This window comes from Lagopus leucura, unplaced genomic scaffold (assembly GCF_019238085.1).
Source record: "Lagopus leucura isolate 7727_CA_CO unplaced genomic scaffold, USGS_WTPT01 Super-Scaffold_73, whole genome shotgun sequence".
NCBI classification, from domain to species: Eukaryota; Metazoa; Chordata; class Aves; order Galliformes; family Phasianidae; genus Lagopus; species Lagopus leucura.
In genome coordinates, this window is record NW_024962252.1 from 57045213 (window position 1) to 57068163 (window position 22951).

The 22951-nt window shown below is 40.5% G+C and overlaps 1 protein-coding gene across 3 annotated transcripts in view; it reads right to left on the reverse strand.

Annotated features, from left to right (window-relative positions):
• Positions 1-1762: 1762 nt before the first annotated feature.
• The window catches only part of GRM1 (glutamate metabotropic receptor 1), a 173635-nt gene continuing 152446 nt past the window's right edge, over positions 1763-22951 (reverse strand). The window contains exons 8-9 of one of the 3 annotated variants that reach the window (XM_042885451.1): positions 14089-14127; positions 12955-13015 (exon numbers count right to left, since the gene is read on the reverse strand). In XM_042885451.1, the coding sequence (XP_042741385.1) occupies positions 12955-13015; positions 14089-14127 (100 nt within the window). Of the gene's footprint in view, positions 2589-12954; positions 13016-14088; positions 14128-22951 lie in introns of those variants that run through there. The other 2 variants (XM_042885441.1, XM_042885459.1) reach the window with 2 other exon arrangements.

Here is a 22951-nt window from a genome sequence, read left to right on the forward strand (position 1 = left end):
CTTTGAATATGCCAGTCATTACAAAGCTGTATATTAGGTCCATCTCTAGGAAGTATATGAAGGATAGAGGAGCAGGACTGAATGACAGAGTACAGCTGCTTACAAGTGACATTTAAGATAAAACATACTATTGTACAGTGAAGAAATGAAACTGTGTGGAAAAAGCACTAACATGAACATAATAAAAAGATTAAAAGAATGGTTTAGAACAGACCTAGGGGACTAATGTACACGTTAAGCACTGATGAAAGTTCCTGCCTGGACATAATTTTATTTTTAACTATCTGAACAAACAAAAATATCAAATACATTTCCTGTCTCGGCTTTATAGACTTATACTGGTATGTGCAAGATTTCAAAACCAGACTTTTTTCTTTTTGTGTTTTCATTATTTCTTTTTTTACATTAGTAACAAAACGCACAACGTAACAAGTTCTCAATGCACTGGTTATTAATATCATAGATCTACTTCATAAAATATCTGCAAAATAAAGCACCCTATTATAATAGGAACTACTGTCTCAGCTCGTATATGAAAAAACACATATTAGCACAGCATACAAACCTTCAAAGATCTATTGAATATTTGTAACAATGCAATATAAAATACGATTGGAACATAAAAATATTGATAGAATATTTATAAGACAATCTTCCAATGGTAGTTATTGGACATTACATTTCACACATACTGTACACACGCATACAGACTCACAAACATACGCTCATTGTTGCTTCAAGACTGACTCTAAAGCCCCCAATAAGGAACTGCCTTTCAGAGTAATAGTTGTTGCTCTAAGTATACAGCTATATTCCAAAGCATTTGATTTCATAGTTACACAAAAGAATGATGTAATCACACGGCAAGTATGTTGTATTATGAAAAGTCAGTCAATAAATATTGTTCTGCTACAGTAAATGTTGTGTAACAGTTTAGCCAACACAGTTTGCAATTGTATACAAAAGGGCAGTTTTCCCAAGCCTTTATCATATTACAAGAACTACAACAAGGACTGTCATCAAAAACCTCTCAAGTCTTAGTAATATTCATCGCTTTGTTCACAATTATCCTTAAAAAAGCCCAGATCCCCCAAAAAGCAGCCTCGTACAAAGAACAAACTGTTCCAACAAAAGTCATTAAGAGCCATGTGTTTTCACATTATCTCAGGTCCCCTCTCCCCAACAGGTTATGCATTTATACCACCTGCAGAAACCAAGAAATGATTTATGCATTTGTATCTCATACACAGGCAGTTTTGCTCCACCTCACCACACTGCCCCTTCCATTTCCTGGACCTTCAGGCACAGCAGGCAGGCTGCAGTCACCATACACGCTAAGGACTTCTCCCAGTTTGCACTTCCCAGAGTCCTCTTCAAGCACTGCCAAGAGATGATGTGACTGAGTGTATTTTCTTTTCCTGTGTGTTTATTCTTTTTTTTTTCTTTTTTTTTTTTTTTTTGCTATAGAAGTTGTCCATTAGGTTTGTGCTTTGTTTTTCCTATCATTTGCTCAAAGTACAATAATTTCACAGATAGAGAATGTTAAGCCCTCAGAATGGTTTGGTTTTTTTTTTTTCTTTTTCTTAGTTCTTTTTTATTCTTTAAGTGCAGGATAAAGTTTGTCATGTATGTATGCTCTTGTCATGTATGACTCTGCTCTTCACTCTTTCTCTGCCACCCCGGGGATATACTTCCCCAGGCCCTAACAGCGGGCAGCTACCAAAGTCCTTTGAGCCACATCTCCCGCAGCAGCATCCATGCTCTATAGGGTGGACGAGCTCTGCTTATAATCCCTTAGGATGACAGAAGCATAGTTCACGTCTGGAGGTGTGCAGAGTACTGACTCTGACACAGGGGAGCTGGGCACAGAGCTACCTGAAGCCACCGAATCCCGGAAAGGGGATGGAGGCGTCAGTGCAGGTGAGTCGTCCAGGGTGAGCTTGCTGGTCGCTGGCTCCTCCTCGTCCTCCTCGTCCTCTGTGCTCTTCTCGTAGACGTATCCCTGAATAAGCTTCAGCTTCTCACTCTCCGCTTCCTCAGCTGGGGGAGACAGGGGCTCCCCGCCGAAGTCAGCTGCCTGGAGAGGCAGCAGGGGTGACTGCTGGGGAGGCCGCGCGCCGTTCCCTGAGCCAGGTGCAGGGAGGACAGCACTGAAGTCAGGGATGCCAGTGGCCAGCTTGTTGACCACCCCTTGCAACTGCTCCATGAGAGAGCGGGGCTGCAGGGGCAGGTCCTTGGAGGACTGCTCGGGCAGGAAGAGACACGTCTCCTCCGCTGCAGCCTGCAAGGGTGGGGTGGTTGCCACCCGCCTATGCACCACCATGGAGGGACTGCTAGGTTGGTTGAGGCGGACAGGCTCTCTATTTTCTTCCTCCTCCACGTTGTACAGAGTCTTGCTGCTCATATCGGTAAAAGTCAGGCTCTTGCTTTGGCCGTGGTAGCTTTTAGTGAGGGGTTTGATCACGGCTGTCTGATTGCACCCTGTCTCCTGGTTCTTCACATGCACTGAGAGTCTGTGCCACATGTGCTCGCCCTTGGAAGCTTGTCTTCCACCTGGTTCAGACCATGACACAGACTTTCCATTAGAACTATGAATAAAATAAAGATGGGTTTATTTGCATTTACATTACTCAGGCACAGACAATATAACAAACAAGCCTATGTAATTGATTTCTACGCCTCATTAAAAAGCCTCCCTTTCCTCCCACCCAGTTCTTCACGACCTACTACAAAAGGAAACAACAGCATCTTTTAACATCAACAATTTTCAGCCAGAGGCAATTGGCACTGGCTTTGTGTCCCACAGCCACCCTGCAAAGCCCGGCCCACAGGAAGGGCTATAGGAAGGCTGACTTTGAGGATCCTTGGCTATTTCATTTTTTATCTACGTTTGGTTACTACATCTTGCAGAGGGGCAGAGAAAAAGAAAAATAACATCACAAGAAGAGCTCTAACTAAGCCTGTTTCACAACTTATAGGAAATATTTCCAAACAGTTGGAAGAAAAATCACCTACAGCCTTAGCCTTCAACACTCAGGATAGCAAGAGGAAGCATTAGTAACCCATTCTTTTAATTCCCCATTCCCCTCACAGTTAGGGGCAAATTAGCATTGACAGAAACGATTGACACCCACGGCCTCCTTCAGTTCTTGGGTAGCAGCATGCCCAGCTCCTCCACCTGCATCTGTAGGCTCCATCTCACCACCCAGTGTCCAAACGAAGTCTCCAGGCAGTACTCCCCACTGGGAAACATTGCCACTGCAGGGATCTCTCGCTGCACAGACAGAACCAAGCTCTTCCCCAGTGACCAGTATTTACAAACCAGGATAAAACGTTGGATAAAACGGTTACTTTGTGTGGGTGGAGGAACAAGCAACATGACCATGGTGAGTTGAGCCTTGACTTCTCGTGTGGGCTACATCCCAACAAAATCCCACACTGGATTCCACGACTTGGGTGTACGGCTAAAGGAGAACCTGAGGGTCAGGTTCACAGTGGGAGAATGTGAAAGAAAGTGAAAGTGCCTTTACATTTCCCTGAGCCTTCTAGAGAGCAGCACTCAAAGCAGAGCTGTCTCTCATTAGCAGCTGGTGGGAGCTGAGTGGTGTTTCAGTTGATCAAGCAATTACTAAATTGCAGGTCATGTAGTAGGAATCATTCAGAAATTATAATATGAATCACCTAGGTTGGAACCAAAGGCTAAGGAGAAATACTGAAATTATTAGTAGGAAGCAGCCTTATCTCAGAGTTTCAACCCTCAGGGAGCAGAAACAAACAAAACATTACATTTCAGGCCCCAAGATTGCAGCACAGGGGGAAGGCAATCTGGGTGGGAGGCTGGTACAGCCACTGCTGCCTGGTGGTGCTGCAAACGCCAGAGAAGATTGTTTTCCTTTTGTACTGCCTGCAATGTTCTGAGTATTTCGCCTTTTCTTGTTGTGAATCCTGCACTTCTGTTTCTCAGGGAGTTAATAATTACTAGTTGAATTCTGTAAAGATATTATTGGCCAACTTTGTGGTAACTGGGAGAAATTAGGACAACACAGATAAATGTTAAACTAGCAAAAGGGAAAAGAAATGTATGTAATAACATGGCACTTCTTTGCTGAACAGTAAATAATGCTAGAGAAAAAAAAAAAGAGCTTTGAGGGAGACCCAAACTGTGATGTTCATCTTCAGACTCCGGACCTGTGATTCACCATCTCAGTGGGAACTGGCTCACAAGAACATACCAATCTAAAAAATTCATAACTCCCCAAAGCGTGTAGTCAGTAGAACCTGTTTGTGTTTAGAGCTTTCACGTGGAGGAAAACAAAGTAACCAAATTCCCAGCTGAAGAAACTAACCTCTTTATAGTGACTAATGAAAAGATAAGAATGAAGGCTGAGAAGCACTTTAGTTCTGATCAAAAAGAGCTGTGATATGACATTTTCTTGAAGTGTCATTGAGATAAGAGAAGGAGTCTAACTACTGGGCGTGAATGAGTTTTAAAATAATATTTTAACGTACCAAGATTTGCAAACTTTCATACATAGAGAGGAAAATAAGTCAGGTGCTCTGATACTGTACTTTGCTCATTATGTAGCTCACAAATACTGCAGAAGTCTTCTCTGAAAAAACTTGATGACTTCCTGTAGGCTCCTAAGCTAAGTCCACTTTTGCAATATTTACCATTTTGTATCTAGCTCTGGTGCATCATTTCACTTTTGAATCCAACCTCACCCCACCTTTTTAGTATCTAAATTTATTTCCAAGATTTTGTATTTTACATCAAAAGCAAGTGCTGTTATTTTAAGGAACTTGCTACCTCTGTCTCCTCCTCCTATTCAGATCATTTTCTTCCCCTTTACTCAGATTCTGCTTTTATGACTTGTTTCTTCTGTAGCACTCTCCATAACATACTTAATCGAGCCCAAGGTAACAGCTGTACTTGAATCAAACTGTGCTGGGACTACAATTCCCACACATGAATAAACCACTTAATCGGGTTTTATCTGTTACCAGCTTTTTGTGCAAGGAAAGCTAGTGCTGTTGAAGTGTCTTGCCTCTGCCTGCCATGCCTCTGATAGCCCAGTGACAAACAGCTTTAGAGCCACAGTGGCTCTCAATGGGGTCATTCAGGAGATTTCTGCTGGGAAATCTCTTTTCTATTACTGTTCTCCTCAGTCTCTCACTCCAGCTCTCTCTCTCAACTTGCTCTGCTTGTTGTGCCCCTGCAATGTGAACCTGCCAATGAATTTGAGACTGTTACCACAGTGCCAGGAAATACATGGGCTCTATCTTGCTGGGCAGCTGGCTGGCAGTTCTGCTTAGTTTGACACATTTGAGTAGAATTAACATTTAACATGCAAGAAAAATGCTTGGTATCCTGAAATAAAGGCCAGTCACCTTGAATGACATTAATTGACATCTAGGAAAAATGTAAAGATGGGGCTGGAAAAGCTCAGACTCAAACTGTATATTGGTTTGACAGGAATCAGTTCACTGGTGTGAAGCGGTCAGGTCAATCCTGACTGTATGGTCATCATTTGCTAAGTGATTGTCACACTTATTTTGGAAGAAGTCTTAGAGGCAAAAGGTAAAAATTAAAGCTTTTTGTCACGTAGAATGTGGGAAAGGCTGCTTTTCCATACGAAGTCAGGAGAGAGTACCAAGCTGGATCACATTCAGGATATTGAAAATGTGGCATTCTGTGCCCAGTGAGGAGCTGAAATGAGGTGTCTTCTTGCTTTAACCAGTACAAGTTAACCTGTTTCATGTATGGCATGCATTTATTTACCTTTCTTAACTTTATCTAACCATTATACAAATACCTATAGGATTTAGACTTCAGACTTAGTGCCTGGTAGCAACCTCCATAGAGTCTCAAGAGATCTTAAGGTTTGCAGTTGTGATTATCCAGTGTAACACTCCAAGTATTATTTCTTTAAATCTTTACACCTAGCCTAGATGTCCAAATAGGTTGTTGGGTCTTCTATTAACATACAAGATAGGCTTGATTTTTCTCTATAGGCAAGAACACACATGAAATTTAGCTACTGTTTCTCAGTTTTAATCACAGCTTTGTCTAGTGCTTATGTATTTTAGGGGCATAGGCACAAATACATTTGCTGTGTGAATTTTTATTGGATACATGATAACCATGAGAAACTCCATTGCTATTTTTCATTGGCAATTCAAAGCATCATTTTTAATACATGCATCAACCTTTACAAACCTTTCTCCAGATGACTCCAGAGTAGTTCCTTTTTGGATATTTTCAGCTCATGACTATAGACACAAAATAAGCCAGAATTTCTGATATTAATAGTTGCTTGCAGGAAGTCTTTAAAAGAACTGATATGTCCAAATCTGAGGCAGTAATCCAGAATATTCCTGCCCAGCTATTCCTCATTTGAGGACATGCCTACAGCTTCTTAGATGGCTCACTGTTTGTTGTAAGAGTCTCCAGCTGCCCCAAATCCTACACTTGCTTATGGGTAGGACTGTTCTAGACTGGAGTTCAGACACAAGAAGAAAGGAAAGTCCTGATCCTGCTAGTGCCTGTGGAATGTGACTTTGTTGTCTTCCTTGGTGCAATATCAAGCCTGGGAACATTCACACAATAGATGGTTCCTCCTAATATGGTAAGGCCCCGAAAATGTTTTACTTCGGCCATAGGTTGGCAAAAGTTTCTTCATATCTTAGAGACTGAATGCACCTGAGGTGGAAGGTGATTGCCCCATTTCTGAGAGTCAGTGCTCTAATGTAAACTAGTCAATGCAACTCTTTGATCCTATCCCTTCTCACCAGTGAAGCAACAGCCTGAGATCCAGAGTGTAGAGAACTATGTTCTTTATAAGCTATGAGGCTGAATCTTTTGTCTCTTATCTTGAACTTTTCATGCATTAAAAAAAATCTTTAAATGACATCACACAAAAGAGTTAAATTGAATAGCACTCCCAGGTTACTTCAGTGAATCTAACTTCAGGAACACACACACTGAGAAATGGTTCCTCATCATATTGATGTATTGCTTGTCACTGCCAGCGTGAAACAGCTGGGCATGCAGTCAAGCAGTCTTTGGGAACAAAAAGGAAGGGAAGTTTCTTGACCTGTTACGCTTAATTCTGTCTTTCCTTTTGGGATGCCAGAGTTGCATACATTATCTTTAGAGGGCAAGTATATAAGATTAATTTTTTTTAAAGCAACAGTGGCACTTAACCAGCAGAAGAGGTTACAGAAGAAATGATATGTTCCCTTCATTTCATTCACAGACTGAAGCTTTGTCCAAACCTACCTTCTTGTAATCACTACAGTAACTGTTTGAAATGCCACAGCTGGAAGGAGGCATTAAGATAACCTAGTGGCGTCTTCTATGGAACTAATATTTAAGGAAGGGACGTGAAACACAATGTAACAAAAAGCAAAAGATTTTGTCAACAGGAATTAGGTTCTAACCAAAGCCTAAAATACCTGATCAGGTACCAGATGAGGTCAGTGTCAGGTACTTCCCAATCAACAAATGATGTTTTACCCTTCACACACTGTGGCACTGTTACCCCTGAAATCATGCTCTAGGAATCAGCACATGTAAGTTTGTCCCCACACATTCATACAGAGATAGTTAACCTATGGAAGTAGGGAAGGAGAACAAAAAAAGAAAAGAAAAAAAAGAAGAAAAGCCCCATCTAAACACATGGGACGAAGCCTTTGTTAGCTTTGACAGCCCAAACAGCCCTCCCAAGGCAGGGGAGTTCCTACTGTGCCTACAAAAAAGAAACAACTAGCTTTCCTCAGCTCTGCAGCCATATAAGCAGCAGGAATAAACCTGAGCAGAACTCTGCCCTGCTGCAACCTTACCACTCCCAGGACTCAAACATATTAGTCTAGAATTTAAGGTTAGTACCTCCACTGCAGCACACTGTAGGTGTTTTGCATCTGTCTCAAGGTTTCTTCCATCATAGCATCCGTGCACTTCAGTAAGGCCACAGTAGTGTGTAATTTGGTTAAAGAGGGGAACTATTTTTTCTCCAGGTTAGTGATCTTCTCCTGTACTAAGGGGATAATCTCCTCAGGGCCTTTTAGCAAGCAGCAGCAGGCAGCTCCATCATTCATTAGCAGACCTGGGCACATCGCTAACATGTTCCTGCAAGCCTGATTTTTCTAGCATTGCTTCCAGGGACTCAGCTCTTTCCCTAACCCTCTTTCCCTAACCCAGGTTTAACTTCTTTGTTTCTCACCCAAGAGTGAGTGAGAGAGTCATCTCCTACCACACTCTCAATCTGACATGTGCTCAGGGTTCTTGCCAGACAAACATTGCTTTTTATCATCTACAAAGAAGGGGACGGGCTGTTTAAAAAACAAAATAACAAACAATTTCAGCTGTAGTCTATTTACAATGTAATCTCCACGTCAGTGATAAGAGGATCTTGCAGTAGTTCTCATAGTCTGACTCCAACTCTTTTTGTAGTGCTGTGTAATTAGAGCAAAGTTTAACCTCCCACTGGTGTTTCTGGAAATGTAAATGACTGAACTAACTTTTCCTTGCCTCTCCCCTCCTTGGTTTTTTTTTGTTTGTTTGTTTTGTTTTGTTTTGTTCTTTGGGTTTTTTTTTTTTTTTTTTAGGGCAAAAGAAATTGTTTCCCTTGTACATGGGACAAAATGTTCTATGTTAATTAGAGAGCTACTTTAAATGTGTTATGGAAGCAGCATGCAGAAAGCAGATATATAGAAAATGCAGGAGAAAACAACGCTGTCAGAGTGTGTCGCAGAGGCAGAGCCTGGTGAAACCTGAGGTTGTGGGCTGGGTGGGCATAAGCCCATGGCCTTGTTTCTAATCCCCTGCCTTGCCTCTACCTTACGTCAAGTAAATCTTACCTCGTTATTCCTTCCTTAGTTACTCTGCTGCAAAAGTTAAGTGTTTCTTTAATCTGACTCACACATGGGCTTTCTCATATACACAACCCTACTGATAAATGATTTTTTGCTGACTTTTGACTTTCCTTCTCTCTTTTCAAATTTCAGTGGTAACATGCATACTGTAAAGTGGAGTTAGAAGTTGTATTTAGCCTGAGTATGCTGTGATGTGATCCATGATCCTACCCACAGGATTTTGGGTTAGGTCAGAAAAATTTGGTTCAGGAAGTTGCTTTTTCTGTCATGTCAAAATGATTAAAAATAAATTACTGCAAATAATTCGAAGAAATATATTTGCAGAGCTCTATTAGCTTTGGCAATATGAGAATGACCCCAGATTACAGAGCAGAGTTGCAGGTCACAAACTATTAATTAAGTATTTTCAATAGAATAACAAATAGCTACTGCAATGTTGCTTGAAAAAAAAGAACTTATTCTAATAGATAATACAAAACTCAGGATAATGAACAGTTGCTCAAGCCACAGAGAAATTATTGCAGAATTCAAGAAATGAAGATCAAAAACCTGCAAATAAAAGTTTATTTAAAAGGTGCTCTTAAAATTTAAAAAAAAAAATAAATAAATAAAAAAATTATTTTGGTGTTACTTACAAATAAATATTCTAAATAAATACACCTTACTGGTTTGAATTGTGATTTTTTTAAAGGACTTCAAAATTAGAGCAAAGGAAATGCTTGGTGTCATAGATCCTCTGATATCAGTAGAGAAGTACATCTCTGTTATCTGAAGATGTTCCTGATGCTGCATGCTTGAAGATAAATTCTCAGCATTGCACTCGTTGACAATACCTGAAGTGAAACATTTTTTCAGACAGGCTTGGAAAGAAACACAGCTAATACAGCTTGAAAACTGAAAATTACTGTGTATTGTGCAAAGGAACCTGGAAAGCTTAGGAGCATGGGAAGAAAATGATTGAATTAAATTAATATATGATAAGTTTATGTGAGTGTAACTAAGACCTAGTAGTATGTAGGACTGGCAGGCTGTGATGATCAACACCCTTCCAAAATATTCCTTCAAAAGAATCATTGCAGAAAGGAATCTAGAACTGCTGTTAAATAACAAATTTAATGACCTTAGAGCTTAATAACCAACAAATTTTTATGTTCCCCACTCAAAAGTACCCATGCTACAGAGATTCCTTTGGGAATTTACAGGAAATAACTTTCCTTTAAATGTAGGTTAATTTTAATTAAGATGGTGGTAAGTTTCTCCTTGCTTTCTGTAATCTTTCTGTAGTTCTGTAAGAACCACATTTTTAATGAGGAAGATACTGATTAACTGAGTGCTATATGGAGAATAGCAACAACAACAGCAAAACAAAAAGAAAAACAACATAAGGAACAGATCAGAGTGTCTGAGAGAAAGCTGAAACAGCTGAAAATACTCAGTTTGATGCAACAACCCAGTAATGGTTTTCAAATATCTGAGAAAGAATTAACACAGGGTATAGAAGGTACTTCACATAATATGTACGTGCACAGTCAGAATCTTAAGAAAATTATAAAAGTGAAAATTATTCTGAAAATCCATCATGTTTCCTAGCCAATAGTTCTATCAGAAAATTCCCAGTTGTTGCTCTGTATGTTTACTGCCAAAAAGTTGCAGCCCTTGCAGTTTTATAGCACTAGCAGTCACTGTGGTCTTTCTCTCACCATCACCCAGAAAATAGATAATGGTATAATAGATAATAAAATAAACTGCTAACAGTTAAAATAGTACTCAAAGAGCTATCAGACTTACTTTAACATACTGATAGTAGTAGGGCAATGCTTTGAAAGCAACGTTAACAAAGTTGCCACAGGAAGCTTAGTCACAAGACACCCCACTTGTGATGTAGAGCTCTATAGCTCTAATATGCTGTAGGAGATGAACCAGCATATCAGGGCTGTGGGTTTTCTGGTTGTATCTGAAAGTTTCCATGGCAATAACTGTGACTTCAGAAGAAAAGAGCCCTGGAACTCAAAGCTGATGTTTCTGAAATTTTTATTATGGTGATCAGTTGTTATTATTCTGTATTTTTATGGTTCTGCATTTCTGGACATCCACAGGACCATACGGAGAATGGAGATTGATCTTAACACAATAATCCTAAGTATTGCGTATATCTAAACAATGAGTTTCAGGTCCCTACACCTGTCTGCCTGAAACTGGAAGGCAACACTCTTGCTCATTTCTAGCACATTGGGCAGCAAAGCATGGGGCTTCCACAGGAAATCCTGACTGATGAGCTCCAGATCTTCTGACTGAGGCTCAGCCATGAGGTCAGGTGGCAGTGATGGACAGCTGGTGCCATGCCAGTTGCATGACTATATAGCTCAGCCGAGCTGCCTGGCCATGGAGAACTCAGGCATCCCTGGTGGAGGATGCACCCTTCTCCACTGCAGTGCAGTGCTGCCAGACCTCTGAATACATCCTCTAGCTGGAGGGAGGGGAAAGTATCAGGGCAGCAGAGGGGGAAGAAGACAAAACAAGCTCCGTGCTTAGCAGATCTGAAAGGGTCAGCTGCTTTTTAAAGCCTTACTTTCTGTGTAACTACTACAAGTGTTTGAAGTCCCATTGAATGCTTGGAGATGCACCAGAAGTGTTTCTTAGAACATCATGTGGATGAGGATTCTTTTTTTTTTTTCTGTTTTGAAAAAAAAAAATCCCAAGCATTGCCATGCAAAGAGTAGGCAAACAGCTCATCCTTCTCCATGCTCAGGAATTTCAACCGTTGTATCCACGCGTTTTGAATACAATCTGTTGCATTCATTTTTCTTTCCTTCCTAAAGGTTTGACGCAGATTTCATCACCCATTTCTGCAGACAGATAACTGGCAGTCTGTGCCCTGAAAATCTGCACCACTTTCTCCACATCAGAAAATGGCAACTTCTATCCAACAACAGAATGCTTATACTGCTCCTTACACTGTCTTTTAGGCAGGCAAACCCAGTTACTACACCAAGTATATGATATAATGCATGTATTTCTTCTGATCTGTGAACCAGAGGAGCAGATTTGACTGGATTAACATAATTGTTACCTGCCCACAAGTAATGTAGCCTGCAAAGATAGATATGGGGCTGCAGTGTTCTGTGGCTGACTAGGTGAGCTGTAAATGCTGGGTAAGTGTCTCAGCGGCAGATTTCCACCTCATCACTGCACAACCTTCCCTGGGGCATGGACCAGGAGTGCTTCACATCTGCAGTTTATCAGATGGAGAGGATCATAAATCTGTTCTGGAAAGTATGGGGCGAGGCCTTCCTGTTTCTGCAACAGCTAGCATGTTTTCTTCACTGAATCTGTGTTTGTTTAAGAGATGGCAGTATTTGCCCTCTATTTTGGATTGACTACACTTTGCTACTGTTCACTGAATGGAGAATATTCAGAATCTGAACATCTTTCAAAATCTGTAACAGCAAAAAATTATCTGCTTTTCTTTAGAGATATGTTAAAACAACTCTTTGCTCCTGGGTCAGATTCTGCAGCTTTTATTTACATGTGCCTGCACATCATTTCCCTGCTCTCCGATGCCACCAAACCAGTGTTTTCTGTGTTCCTTCTGCTGGATCTGCAGCTGCAGCTCACTAACCAAACCAGTTAGCAAGAGCTATGCCATGAGACAGCCACTAGATTGTTGCTTAAAGCATGCAGGGAAATTTCACCTCCACGCATAACTATAAAGAAAAAAAGATGGCAAAATGGAAAAAAAAGAATACAAAATTAATACAAAAACAAAACAAAACAAAACAGATATATATATATATATACATATATATACAAAGTTGTAGGCATTTACAAACAAAAGTGACTTAAAAAAAAAAAGTAAAAGCTGCAAAGAAGTTGTTGAGTATCCTCTTCACCACATCTGGATAATCAGACTAAGGCATTGTTTGAAACAGGGGACATAAGCAAATTTCCCATCTTTATTGGCATGCACCACATCTGTCCCATCATTAGACATGATAAACCAATGAGAAAGAGAAAGCAAGGGGTAAAACCACTCTTTTTTCATGCAGCTTCTCTTACACATTCATTGGAGTGTGGGGTTTTTCAAAGCTGCACATGTGCCGACGGACACTGGTTGGTGGGCGAGAACTCTGGCTGCCTCTTCCTGAAGATTGAAAAGAAAAAGACACCCAGTGAGTGGTTATACACATGTGCACACATGGTGGTTTTACCACTCAATAGGGTGCCTGTCCCTGCCCTATATCTAGGGTTCACTGTAGTCTTTCCCATATTTTCTCCTCTCATTTCTTGGGCTGGTCACCTCAGCCTCTGCATGCGTTAATCCTTGGCTCCAGCACAGTGTTGTGTAAAGCAGGTCCTCATGGTGTTTGTCCCTGTATTTTATGCTGCATGCTGATGTGCTTTACGAACCAGATGACAAGGGCTGCCGTGTATTCAGCTGCCAGTGGGAATTCTCCTTTGGTATTCTCAACATAGGGTGAGATGATGAAAAAGGAATATCTGCCTTTCTCATTTTACCTACAGAAGCATCACCAAAATTTTTTTGGTGGAGTTTTTAATACACATTCAGCTTCTGTTTTTTTTCCTCCATGTCTTTTATTTTCACAGTCTGCTTTTTTGAATGTTTTGTTTGTTTTGAAGAGTTACTAGCTGTCATTACATATGATTTCATTGCATGTGATTCATTTTTTCTCATTGGCACATTGATCTTTTTGAAGTAGACACAAAACAAAGTGTCCTAGCTACTCTATCTGCAATGGTAGTTCCAAAAAGGATTGCAGATCACAGCTTTGGACATGAATGCAAGACAATTTCCACTATATTTCTCCTTTCTCTTGCCCTATAAAGTGGATGCAAGCTGTCATTTATCTTCCTCAGTGTCAGTAAATATATATATATATATATGTACACATGCGTGTGCTTTGACAGAAGTGTAAATTATTTTTGCACATGGAATGTATCAATGAACTTCTGCAAAAAAAAGTTGTCATTGTATTGCAAATAAAATGCAAATAAAAATCACCATTTTTCCCCATCAAACAAACAATTATCGTGCATGCTTGCCAGACTTCTGTTTACCTCAAACAGCAGATTCATGGATGGTATGTGCACGCACTACATACTCATTACAGCTGCTAATGAGCCAAAAAAGCCATACTTCTCACCACATATTAAAGCACAGGAGCACAGTGTGATGTACACAGAACACATGCATACCCATTTTGGAGAGGTAGATGCCTTGAGATGACTTCTGAACTATTATGAATAAAACAAAAATAAGACATACTGCTGAGCAATTTTGTAAACCTCTAGAATAATTACATTCCTTACCAGGAGTAATGATCTCTCTGAGATTTGACAAGGTAAAGGCTATCATAATTTGGAACTTAGCTACTGTTCTCTCTCTTACACCCTATTTAAGTTACAGAGATTATTAAGCTTTTTATTAAATAGGACATCCAACATTTCTACAGAACTTTTCTTCACCTACTGTCAGAACAAGAACTTTCTACTGTCTTTGCTTGCTTTATAAAAAGTTACAAATTAGTAATTTATTCAGTCACGGGAGCTAATTTGACAAAACATGTAGCAACATGCAGTTGATTATATAAGAGGAAAATAAATTTCTGAACATACTCCACACACACACAGATGCTGTAGAGGGCACACAACCACAGACAGCCTTGCTCAGAGATCTTGGAACAGGTGGAAAAGTGCTCTGGCTCTTTGTGAGACAAATGCACCTTACCAGCTATTCTCCCCCAGATAGTGCCATATCCTGTTGCTTCTGGCTTCCTTAGCTGCATCCCTTGTTTCCCATCCCATACTTCTTTTTTTTGCAGATATTTCCCCAAAGTGAGTCCACAGCATTTTGGTCTCCATGCTATGGACATCCGTAAGCCTTGCTATGAAATTCTCATATGTGAAAGGAAGAAAGAAGTCTGTTTCCTTAGTCCAAAATACCTCCTAACCTTTAAAATACAGTGAACTCTTTGCTTTCCTGTGGCTGCAGATGTGCTCCTCAATCAAAATAAAAACAGATAATATATACAATGGCATGTAAGCCCCTAAATGCCTCAACCAGATTTGCATTCTGTGGGGGACTGCTTTTTAAAGTGTTGCCATATTCCATTAAAGCCGTGGTATGCCCTTTGCTCAAGGTCAAGGGGGATCCCCATATCAGGATATAAAGTATAAATGATATATACACTACAGATAGCAGCTCTAAATCTCAAGATTCACACTTCAGTAGAATTTGGATTTATAGTGTTGTGGGAAATGTAGTGTATGTGTTAACTATAATTCAGTGAATTATTCTGCAATTATAAATCCTTGTTGGCTGCATAAGTAATAAATGCTTTTGTAGGATTCAGTTTGAAGTACCCTCGTAGACTTGCTTTGCCTGTCTAGTAGTATGAAGCAACACTCTCTTTACTTTTTTTCATTCTACTTCTAATTATTATAATGTCTTAATCCTTCCTTCTCTATGTTTTGTAGGCAGCAATGGCATTTCACACACATTTATGCCATTACCAAAAATTAGATAGCCTGCTTATCTTCAAAAAGTGATGGTTAAAGGGCCTTTGGGGAGCCATCTTCTAAACAATAAGTTTAATGCCTACTGAGCCAATAACACTTATTGATAGCCTGAGCCCAGAGGCAGGATGGATATTCTGTATGTTTGAATGAGGAGTTGCCATACCAGAATGAAAATGTCAGAACAGCTTTCTGATGAAGTCCCAGGTGCAGCAACAGGGAGCCTGTCAGAGGAAGCAGGGTAGCAGTGCAGGGGCTTCCTGAAGGAAGAGGATTAATTGCTTTACTTTCTGTTCTTTGAAGCAGATAAATATTTCTAGCAAGTTAGTAAGAAATCGGGCTAGGAAATAGAGCTGCTGAAATCTGCAGTGAGGAAAGTAAAGGATCTGAGAGAAGAGTCACTCTTGCTACTTTTTTTTCTCTAGAGTGTAAATCATACAATGAAGTAAACCGCTGTGTCAGGATTGTAAGAAAGCATAAATTGCTCTCTGTAACATTTTCTACCTGAGTAGCTATCAAAAATTCAACTTCTGCCCTGGAATTACTCTTTCTGTCCATCCAGACTCACCAAATGGACTCTGAATGAATCTGTCTGGCATTGAAGGTGATATAAATGCAGGATTCTGTATTACCTACTGTCTGAAGTTGCAGTCTGAGATCTTCCATGCTAGATGTTGCCTGAGCTGTAAGAAAGGCTTTCGTATTTTCATAGTCAAAAACATAGGAAAGCACGGACTCAGGTTTTATGCAATCTAATATGAAGCAACTGAGTATCAGTTACATTAGGAAGATAGCAAGGGAAGGGAACTTAAGAGAAGTGATAAGGGCATCATGCTGATACTTACACTGGCATGGTAACTTTGAAACATTTCTTAGTTTTTAGTAATTTATTTACAACCCCAGCCTCAGTGCAGGAAGAGAAAAGCCCTGTGCCACCTGTCCTGTGGCAGATTAGTGCAGCTCCTGCTCCAGCATTCAGACTCCCTGCCCTCCTCATCCCCAGGAGCAGCTCAGCTCCAGCACAAACCTTCCAGCCTGCTGCTTCCTTCCTTGACCTCCTAGCAGCCTACAGGGTGACTGGGGAAGTAGAAGTACTCTGTATGTAGAATCACATCAGTAAATGCTCAACGGAACATACATCCCAAATTTTCTCAGTAGGAGCATGTTCAACTTCTGATGTTTGTATCCTTGAAATTTCAGGTTTTACGTATGGTTGTCATGGCTGGATCAGAAGATATCATTTAAAAAAAGATGCAAGCCTATGTCCTTCTCCTGCAAAAAGAGGACTTGAATTTCAGTACCTTTTGTAGGAGGCAGGATCAGACAGAAGAGTTCTGCAATGTATGTCATTAAAGCAATAGATGAAGTTGGGAAGATAGACAGGTTTTCAGTACAAATTAATTTTTAAAACACAAGGTTAGAAATAATTGCTTTGACTTTAACTTAATTATACTAATCAATTGGTCAGTGGCAGTTTTTGGAAAGAAATCATTAATTGCTGTGGAGCAGAGAGAGCTGTAAGTAGAAGGGAACTTATAGGGTTATTTGCCCTTGCCAAGCACAGTGAGACATGCAGGTAATTATTACCCACAGAGGACGGTGGAACAGGAGGGATCCTGCAGTGTGCTTTTTCTGAAGTGTGGGCATCTGCTGAAGAGGACAGAAAGGTCACTGGGCAGTCCCAGCAGGATGCTCAGAGCAACTCAATAGACTTGCACTGTGGAGACATAGCTAAGGCTACCCCTGATATCACTACAGGCCAGTACAAACCAGCTGTGTGCCCAGGAGAACATCCAGCTCCACCTGCCCTTCTGTGCCAGCACAGCCCTGGGTGCAATTGCTCAATGAACTGGCAGAGAATGATGGGGACAACTAATATGGGTCATAACTGGGCCTAAAAAAGCAGGTTCTCTGCTACAGTTCACAGCAGCCAGGCACTTCTTGTGTAGGTGAAGGGGCAATGTGGCATAAAGAAGGCTTTGGGTATCATTTCTGGCTTAGAATAGCTTAAAGCATTTGTGGATTTGTAGGCTATGATAGCACAAAGAAGCCACAGGTAAATCTCTTGGCTGTCCAGGATAGCAGCAGGAGGCATTTTTGAGGTAAGATACAAACCTAAAAGCTGAGCTGTGTGTATAATTGAGGTCTTGGAGAACATGAAAAAGTAAAGGAGGACTGCTCACTGCCTGGGGACTGCTGATATCCCTGGGGCCAGTCTTCACATCCACTTGAACCCCTGCTGCACACCTGTGAGCCCAGCCTGTGCCTATACAAGCCTCTCAGAATCTCACAGATCTGCTGGCTTGTCCTTGCTCTCCCATAGCTTCAACCTGCTTCTGGGGCACAGAGGGGACAGCTCCAACATGCTTGACCTGCTCAACAGGCTTCTCCTGCACACCCCTCATCAGTTCTAAATCTGTTCAAGGTAGATCAATTTAGGGAGTGGAGACTGTGCAGACACTGGGATTTGTGCTCTTTTTTTGTTGGTGGTATCGGCTGATTTGGGGATATCTTGCTGCTCGGCTTCTGGCTAGTTGACTGGCTTGGGGGATTTGAGATGGAGACACTAATGGGGAATAAGTTTCAGTTTCTGAGCAGTCCTCAATCCGGGGATATAAGGCTTGTAAGCCAGCCTGAAATGCTTGGACCAAATGACTTAAAACAATCTAGCTTGCGTCACAGAAAGAAATGGCCAAAAGAGAACTTGAAAAGGATGTTTTCTATGGAAGTGGAGTGAAAGCCTAACAAAAGCTTAAAGCAAGAAAGCAGCAAGAGCAGAAGTTCCATGCTATAACACATTGCGGATAAGGAAAGATTTACAGTTTGCAAACACTCTGCTAGGTCAAAAAGAGAAGGATGTCCCAGCTGGAAGGCAGCTCACAGATGGGCATTTACACTGAGCTGTGATTCTCTGGGGAAACGTGGGACTGACCAAAGTGAAACTGCAAACAGCAGCAAGCCACTGACTAGCAAAAGCTGCCAGAATCAGACTGGGGGCACTTGTTTTGCTAGAGGTTAAGATCAGCTTTGACATCTCCAGCTGTGGTGCTGTAACACAGCTGAGCTAATCTAATAGCTTGCTGCTGAAAGAGACAACCTGCACCCTGCTCCCCAAACCAGGGACAGTATGGACAGCCTCCCTGGTGCTGACATCAGTGTTTATCTGACCTCGAGGAGATTGAGCTGAAGGACAAAACACCACACAGTGATTAGATGCTTTTTTTTCCTTTTCTGTAGGGTTAATTTTGCAAGCTGGAAGAAAAAAAACACATCCTGCACATCACAAAGGAAGAGCTGCAGAGTAGAGAAGGGGAAACAGCTTAAGAAAAGATGGCTGAAGCAATAAGCTAGAGATGGTAAATTGTTTATAATGCAGTTATAAGAATCCTGGAGCTTTTAGTTTTCAAGTGGGCTTTAAAGTGACAAATTGTGTGATTACTTCCAGCCTGCACAATTGTTTGCTGCTTATAGTGATTATGTCTTTTAACCTATGCTTGTCAGGTGTGGGAAGCTGAATGCCAGAGAACGTTTACGCTTTGAAGAATTACCTGACTTTTTATTTTAAAATTAAATGCCCTTTAACAACTCCAATGTGGAGATAGAATGTTCTATTGAAACAATTTGCTTTCCTTTTCAGCCCACATTTAATGTTTCTTAGAATCCTGCGGGAAGATAAGAGGACATAAACCACTTTGTTGGCTACAATTATTAGTAATGCTTTGACAGTGAATGTCTGTTCTGCAGAATTCCAGCCTTGGGACTGGAAATCCCCAGAAAAAAACTGATAATGCTAATTTTGCCCATTTGGGGTTCAGATGACACTGATCTAATAACAGGGAGAACATAAAAGAATATGATCAGACCTCTGCTTTGAATGTTAACAGTACTTGGGGCAGATGGAAAACTGTTTTTCACCCATCTCCTGAAACACATACAGCCTCACTGGCTAAAAAATAAATTAGAAACAAACAAACAAAAAAAAAACCACAACAAAATCAAGCAGGAAGCTTGAGATTTTGAAATTCCTCATTATTCTGTTTTCAAACTTCCAAAACACTAGATAAAAACAGAACAACTTTTTGTTCTCTTCAGAGAAAATAGCAGTGGCACAGGCATTTAGCAAAGAATACATCCAGAATTTGGAACAGTCCACCAGGAGTCAGCCTCAGCTTTGCCACACACCATAACAAGTATCAATCTCTGCATCTCCATCTGTGATCAATGAACATAAGGATTGTAATTTTGGATGGCATTAAATGTTGGAGGAGGTCATACAGGCATTTATAAACAAATGTGTCTGCATTTCTGGAGTCTTTCATGGAAAATGAGCTTCTGCAGGTGGCTGGTTAATGTGCAATGTTCTGTAATAGCTGAAATTTAGATGTTGATAAGGCACAAATAAGCGCAGGTTGTGGTCTCACAAAGGTTGGTGCAAATGGTAGATATTCATATATACTGTTAGGCATATGCAAGCTGAGACTGGCTTTTGTTTCAAAATCTTAGTAAGAGTTCCATTTGTGAAAATTACTTGTAGCTCCAAGAATACAACAGTGAGCAGGCTAACCTGGGCTAATGCTGGTGAGAATTTGTTTTTCAAAACCATCCCTAGGATAGGGAATAGCCTTGGAGAGCATCCTAAATTTACAGAAATCATAGAATCCTTAGAGTTGGAAGGGATCTTTAAAGGTCATCTAGTCCAGCTCCCCTGCAATGAACAGAAACATGTGCGGCTAGATCAGGTTGCCCAGGGCCTCATCCAGCCTCGCCTTGAAGGTCTCCAGTGATGGAGTGTCCACCACATCTCTGGCACCTCATTACCCTCACTGTAAAAGGGATTACACAGACAACATAAGTCAGGATGGACAGATTTTTGTGCCTAGGTGACAATAGACATCCTGACAAATTTGCTCCCTAAGACATCAACTGACAAATCAATGTGTGGGCTTCCTCACATAGCACACAAACTGTATATGCTCGTGTTTTCCACCAAGGGCTTCAAAGATGTTTCTCTAAAGAAACATAGAGCAGTATAGAGACTAACATTATATAATCGGTATTAAAACCTTCTCAGAAGATTTTCTTTCTAACTGTGCAGAAGACCATTCATGCCTGACCAGGGAATTCTAGCTCGTTATCTGAGACAGAGCATTGTTTCTCACTAGGGTTATGCCTCACCTGTGAGCTACAAAGTTTTGCCAGAAGTCAGGTGCTCTATCAGCAGGTGTCTGCAGCATCTCCAGTTTGGCTTGCAACACTTGATTACATGGGGTACCCCTGAGGTAAGGGGGTGTTCGCTGCAGGCAGGCATGAGCTTAGTAGACAAGTCAGAATGTGAGATAGCTTTCACATCAGTGAAAGATGTGACATACAAGGTCACTGTCCTCTTTGGGACAGGCATTTATGTGTCCCCAGGCACGAAAAAGGATTAAATAAATTAGCATTTCACACTGGTGACTTTGCACCGAATTCTTAGTACGAATCGAGAATATCTTTCAGCCTACATCTTGACTTCAGAGAAAAAAAAATAACACTGCTTTAACTGTATATAAGCATTTATACTGCCTGTATGTCTTTATATCTTTACCTCATCCAGAGAATATCAGAGAGAGAAAATGCATCATTTGATACCCAAATTATTTTTCACCTCTAAATCAGCTCAGAGCTGTATGAAATTACAAGGCTCAGAGATCCCCACAGAATAAACACTTACAGAATACCCTGTGTTCATTCTTGCAAGTATCTGTACATAAATTATTATGTGTTCATGAAATATCACACCTCTATTTGCTTCTGCTGACGGGAGGTGGATAACTGAAGCTCATGGCTGACACATCACACCTTTGAAGGTATGAAGGAGGTAAAATGCAATTTCGACATAAAGATCTTACAGTAGCCTCTCAGAGACTTTTCATGTAAGTTCTTTATTCTGTTCCCATTAAAAAAAAAAAAAAAAAAAAGCTAAATTAAACAAATGAATGGCAATTGCACTTTTAAAATGCTATTTCAGATCTTCCAGTTGAATGCCTTTTCTCCTAAGCACGCTATTATGGAAGCTGGAGTACAATGTAGGAAACGTAAGGAAATATCCAGGCTTTTAAGTACTTAACAGGATGTAGTCTTCAACACTTATTTATTTGACACTCCAGACAGGAAAAAATTCCCACCTTATTGTTCTCATAGAGAGAACTCTGATCAAAACAATGTGAGATAACAGTGCTAAACAGATAAATAGCATTTGCTTATACCTACAAGCTAAGACAATTGCTTTTATCACTCACTATTGAGTTGGTGGATTTTATTGCATCCTAACTGGATTGTTTTGACAGCAATTCAGAATAAAAATGCAATAAATAATATACACAAATTCAAAAATACAAGGAAATGTAATAAGTGATCCAGTCAAGCAAGAAATCAAATTACAAGTGGTGTTCCTACTCTTGGTTTTATGCCAAGAAAGATTCTAGCCCCCCTTAGGCTTTCTGCAGTAGCGTGTTTGCTGCCCTTACATCAGGAAGCAGAGAAAGTGGTACATAACCATGAAGTTCCCCTCTGACACGACTGGTTGTCTATGCATTGTTGTGTTTATGTATTGGGATTCATTATAAGAGCTGTGTGGTGCTACAGCAGTGCCCCAAAGTAAAACATTTTTATGATTCTGCATCCTGAGAGCAGCAAAAGAGGAGAAGGAGCTTAGTTAGAAATTCTCCATTACTCCTTTGGTAAGAACCATCCAGACAGCATTCCTTGTGTTTATTTCCTGGCAAAATCTCCTGGAAGAGCAGAGAATAGCCATGAAGAGACAGTGGCAAAAGTCCAGGAATAGAAAGTTCTGAGAAACAGAGGAAATGATGTAGAATCTTATATAACAGCCCTTTCACCTAAAGGGAAACACTCAAAACTAGCGATGAAGAAGCAGCAGAAATATGGCTGGGTCTCAGAGTACAGATACATTGCCCTGTACACTAATTCATTATTACTTGGGTTTCATCTGGAGGGGAGTAGCGTGGGGAGGAAAGACTATGCTCACTGCCCTTACTAGGGGGCTACTGAAGAACCTCATCTCAGCATTTCTATAATTTCCTTTCAATGTGGCCTTGGCTACCCTCTGATTGATCATAGGAGGGAAACCAGAGAAATGAGCCTAAACTGCCAGATGACTTGTGTTGCATTTCATGTAAGCTTGCACTTCATGACAACTATCCCAGCGGCATCAGATACTTGATTGTGCTCTCGTCTTAGGAGTGAAATATAATTGGCTATGCATGTGCTGGGATGATCTTTAGGTGGGCTAATTGACAAGAAAAACTTACAGCATCTTGTTTAGCATTTTCCTTTATTCCTCATTAGAAGAAGAAGAGAAATTATGTCTCCATACTGGTTATATTGCAAAAATACTAGCAGACTTGCATCTTGGTATATAACTTGGTGTATACATGTGTAATGTCTGGTTTTTAAATGAATATGATTTTTAGTATTTATTAAATCACTAGAAATAAAAAGTATGGAAGTGACTCAGACTTATTTATCACCTATTTTATGCTTT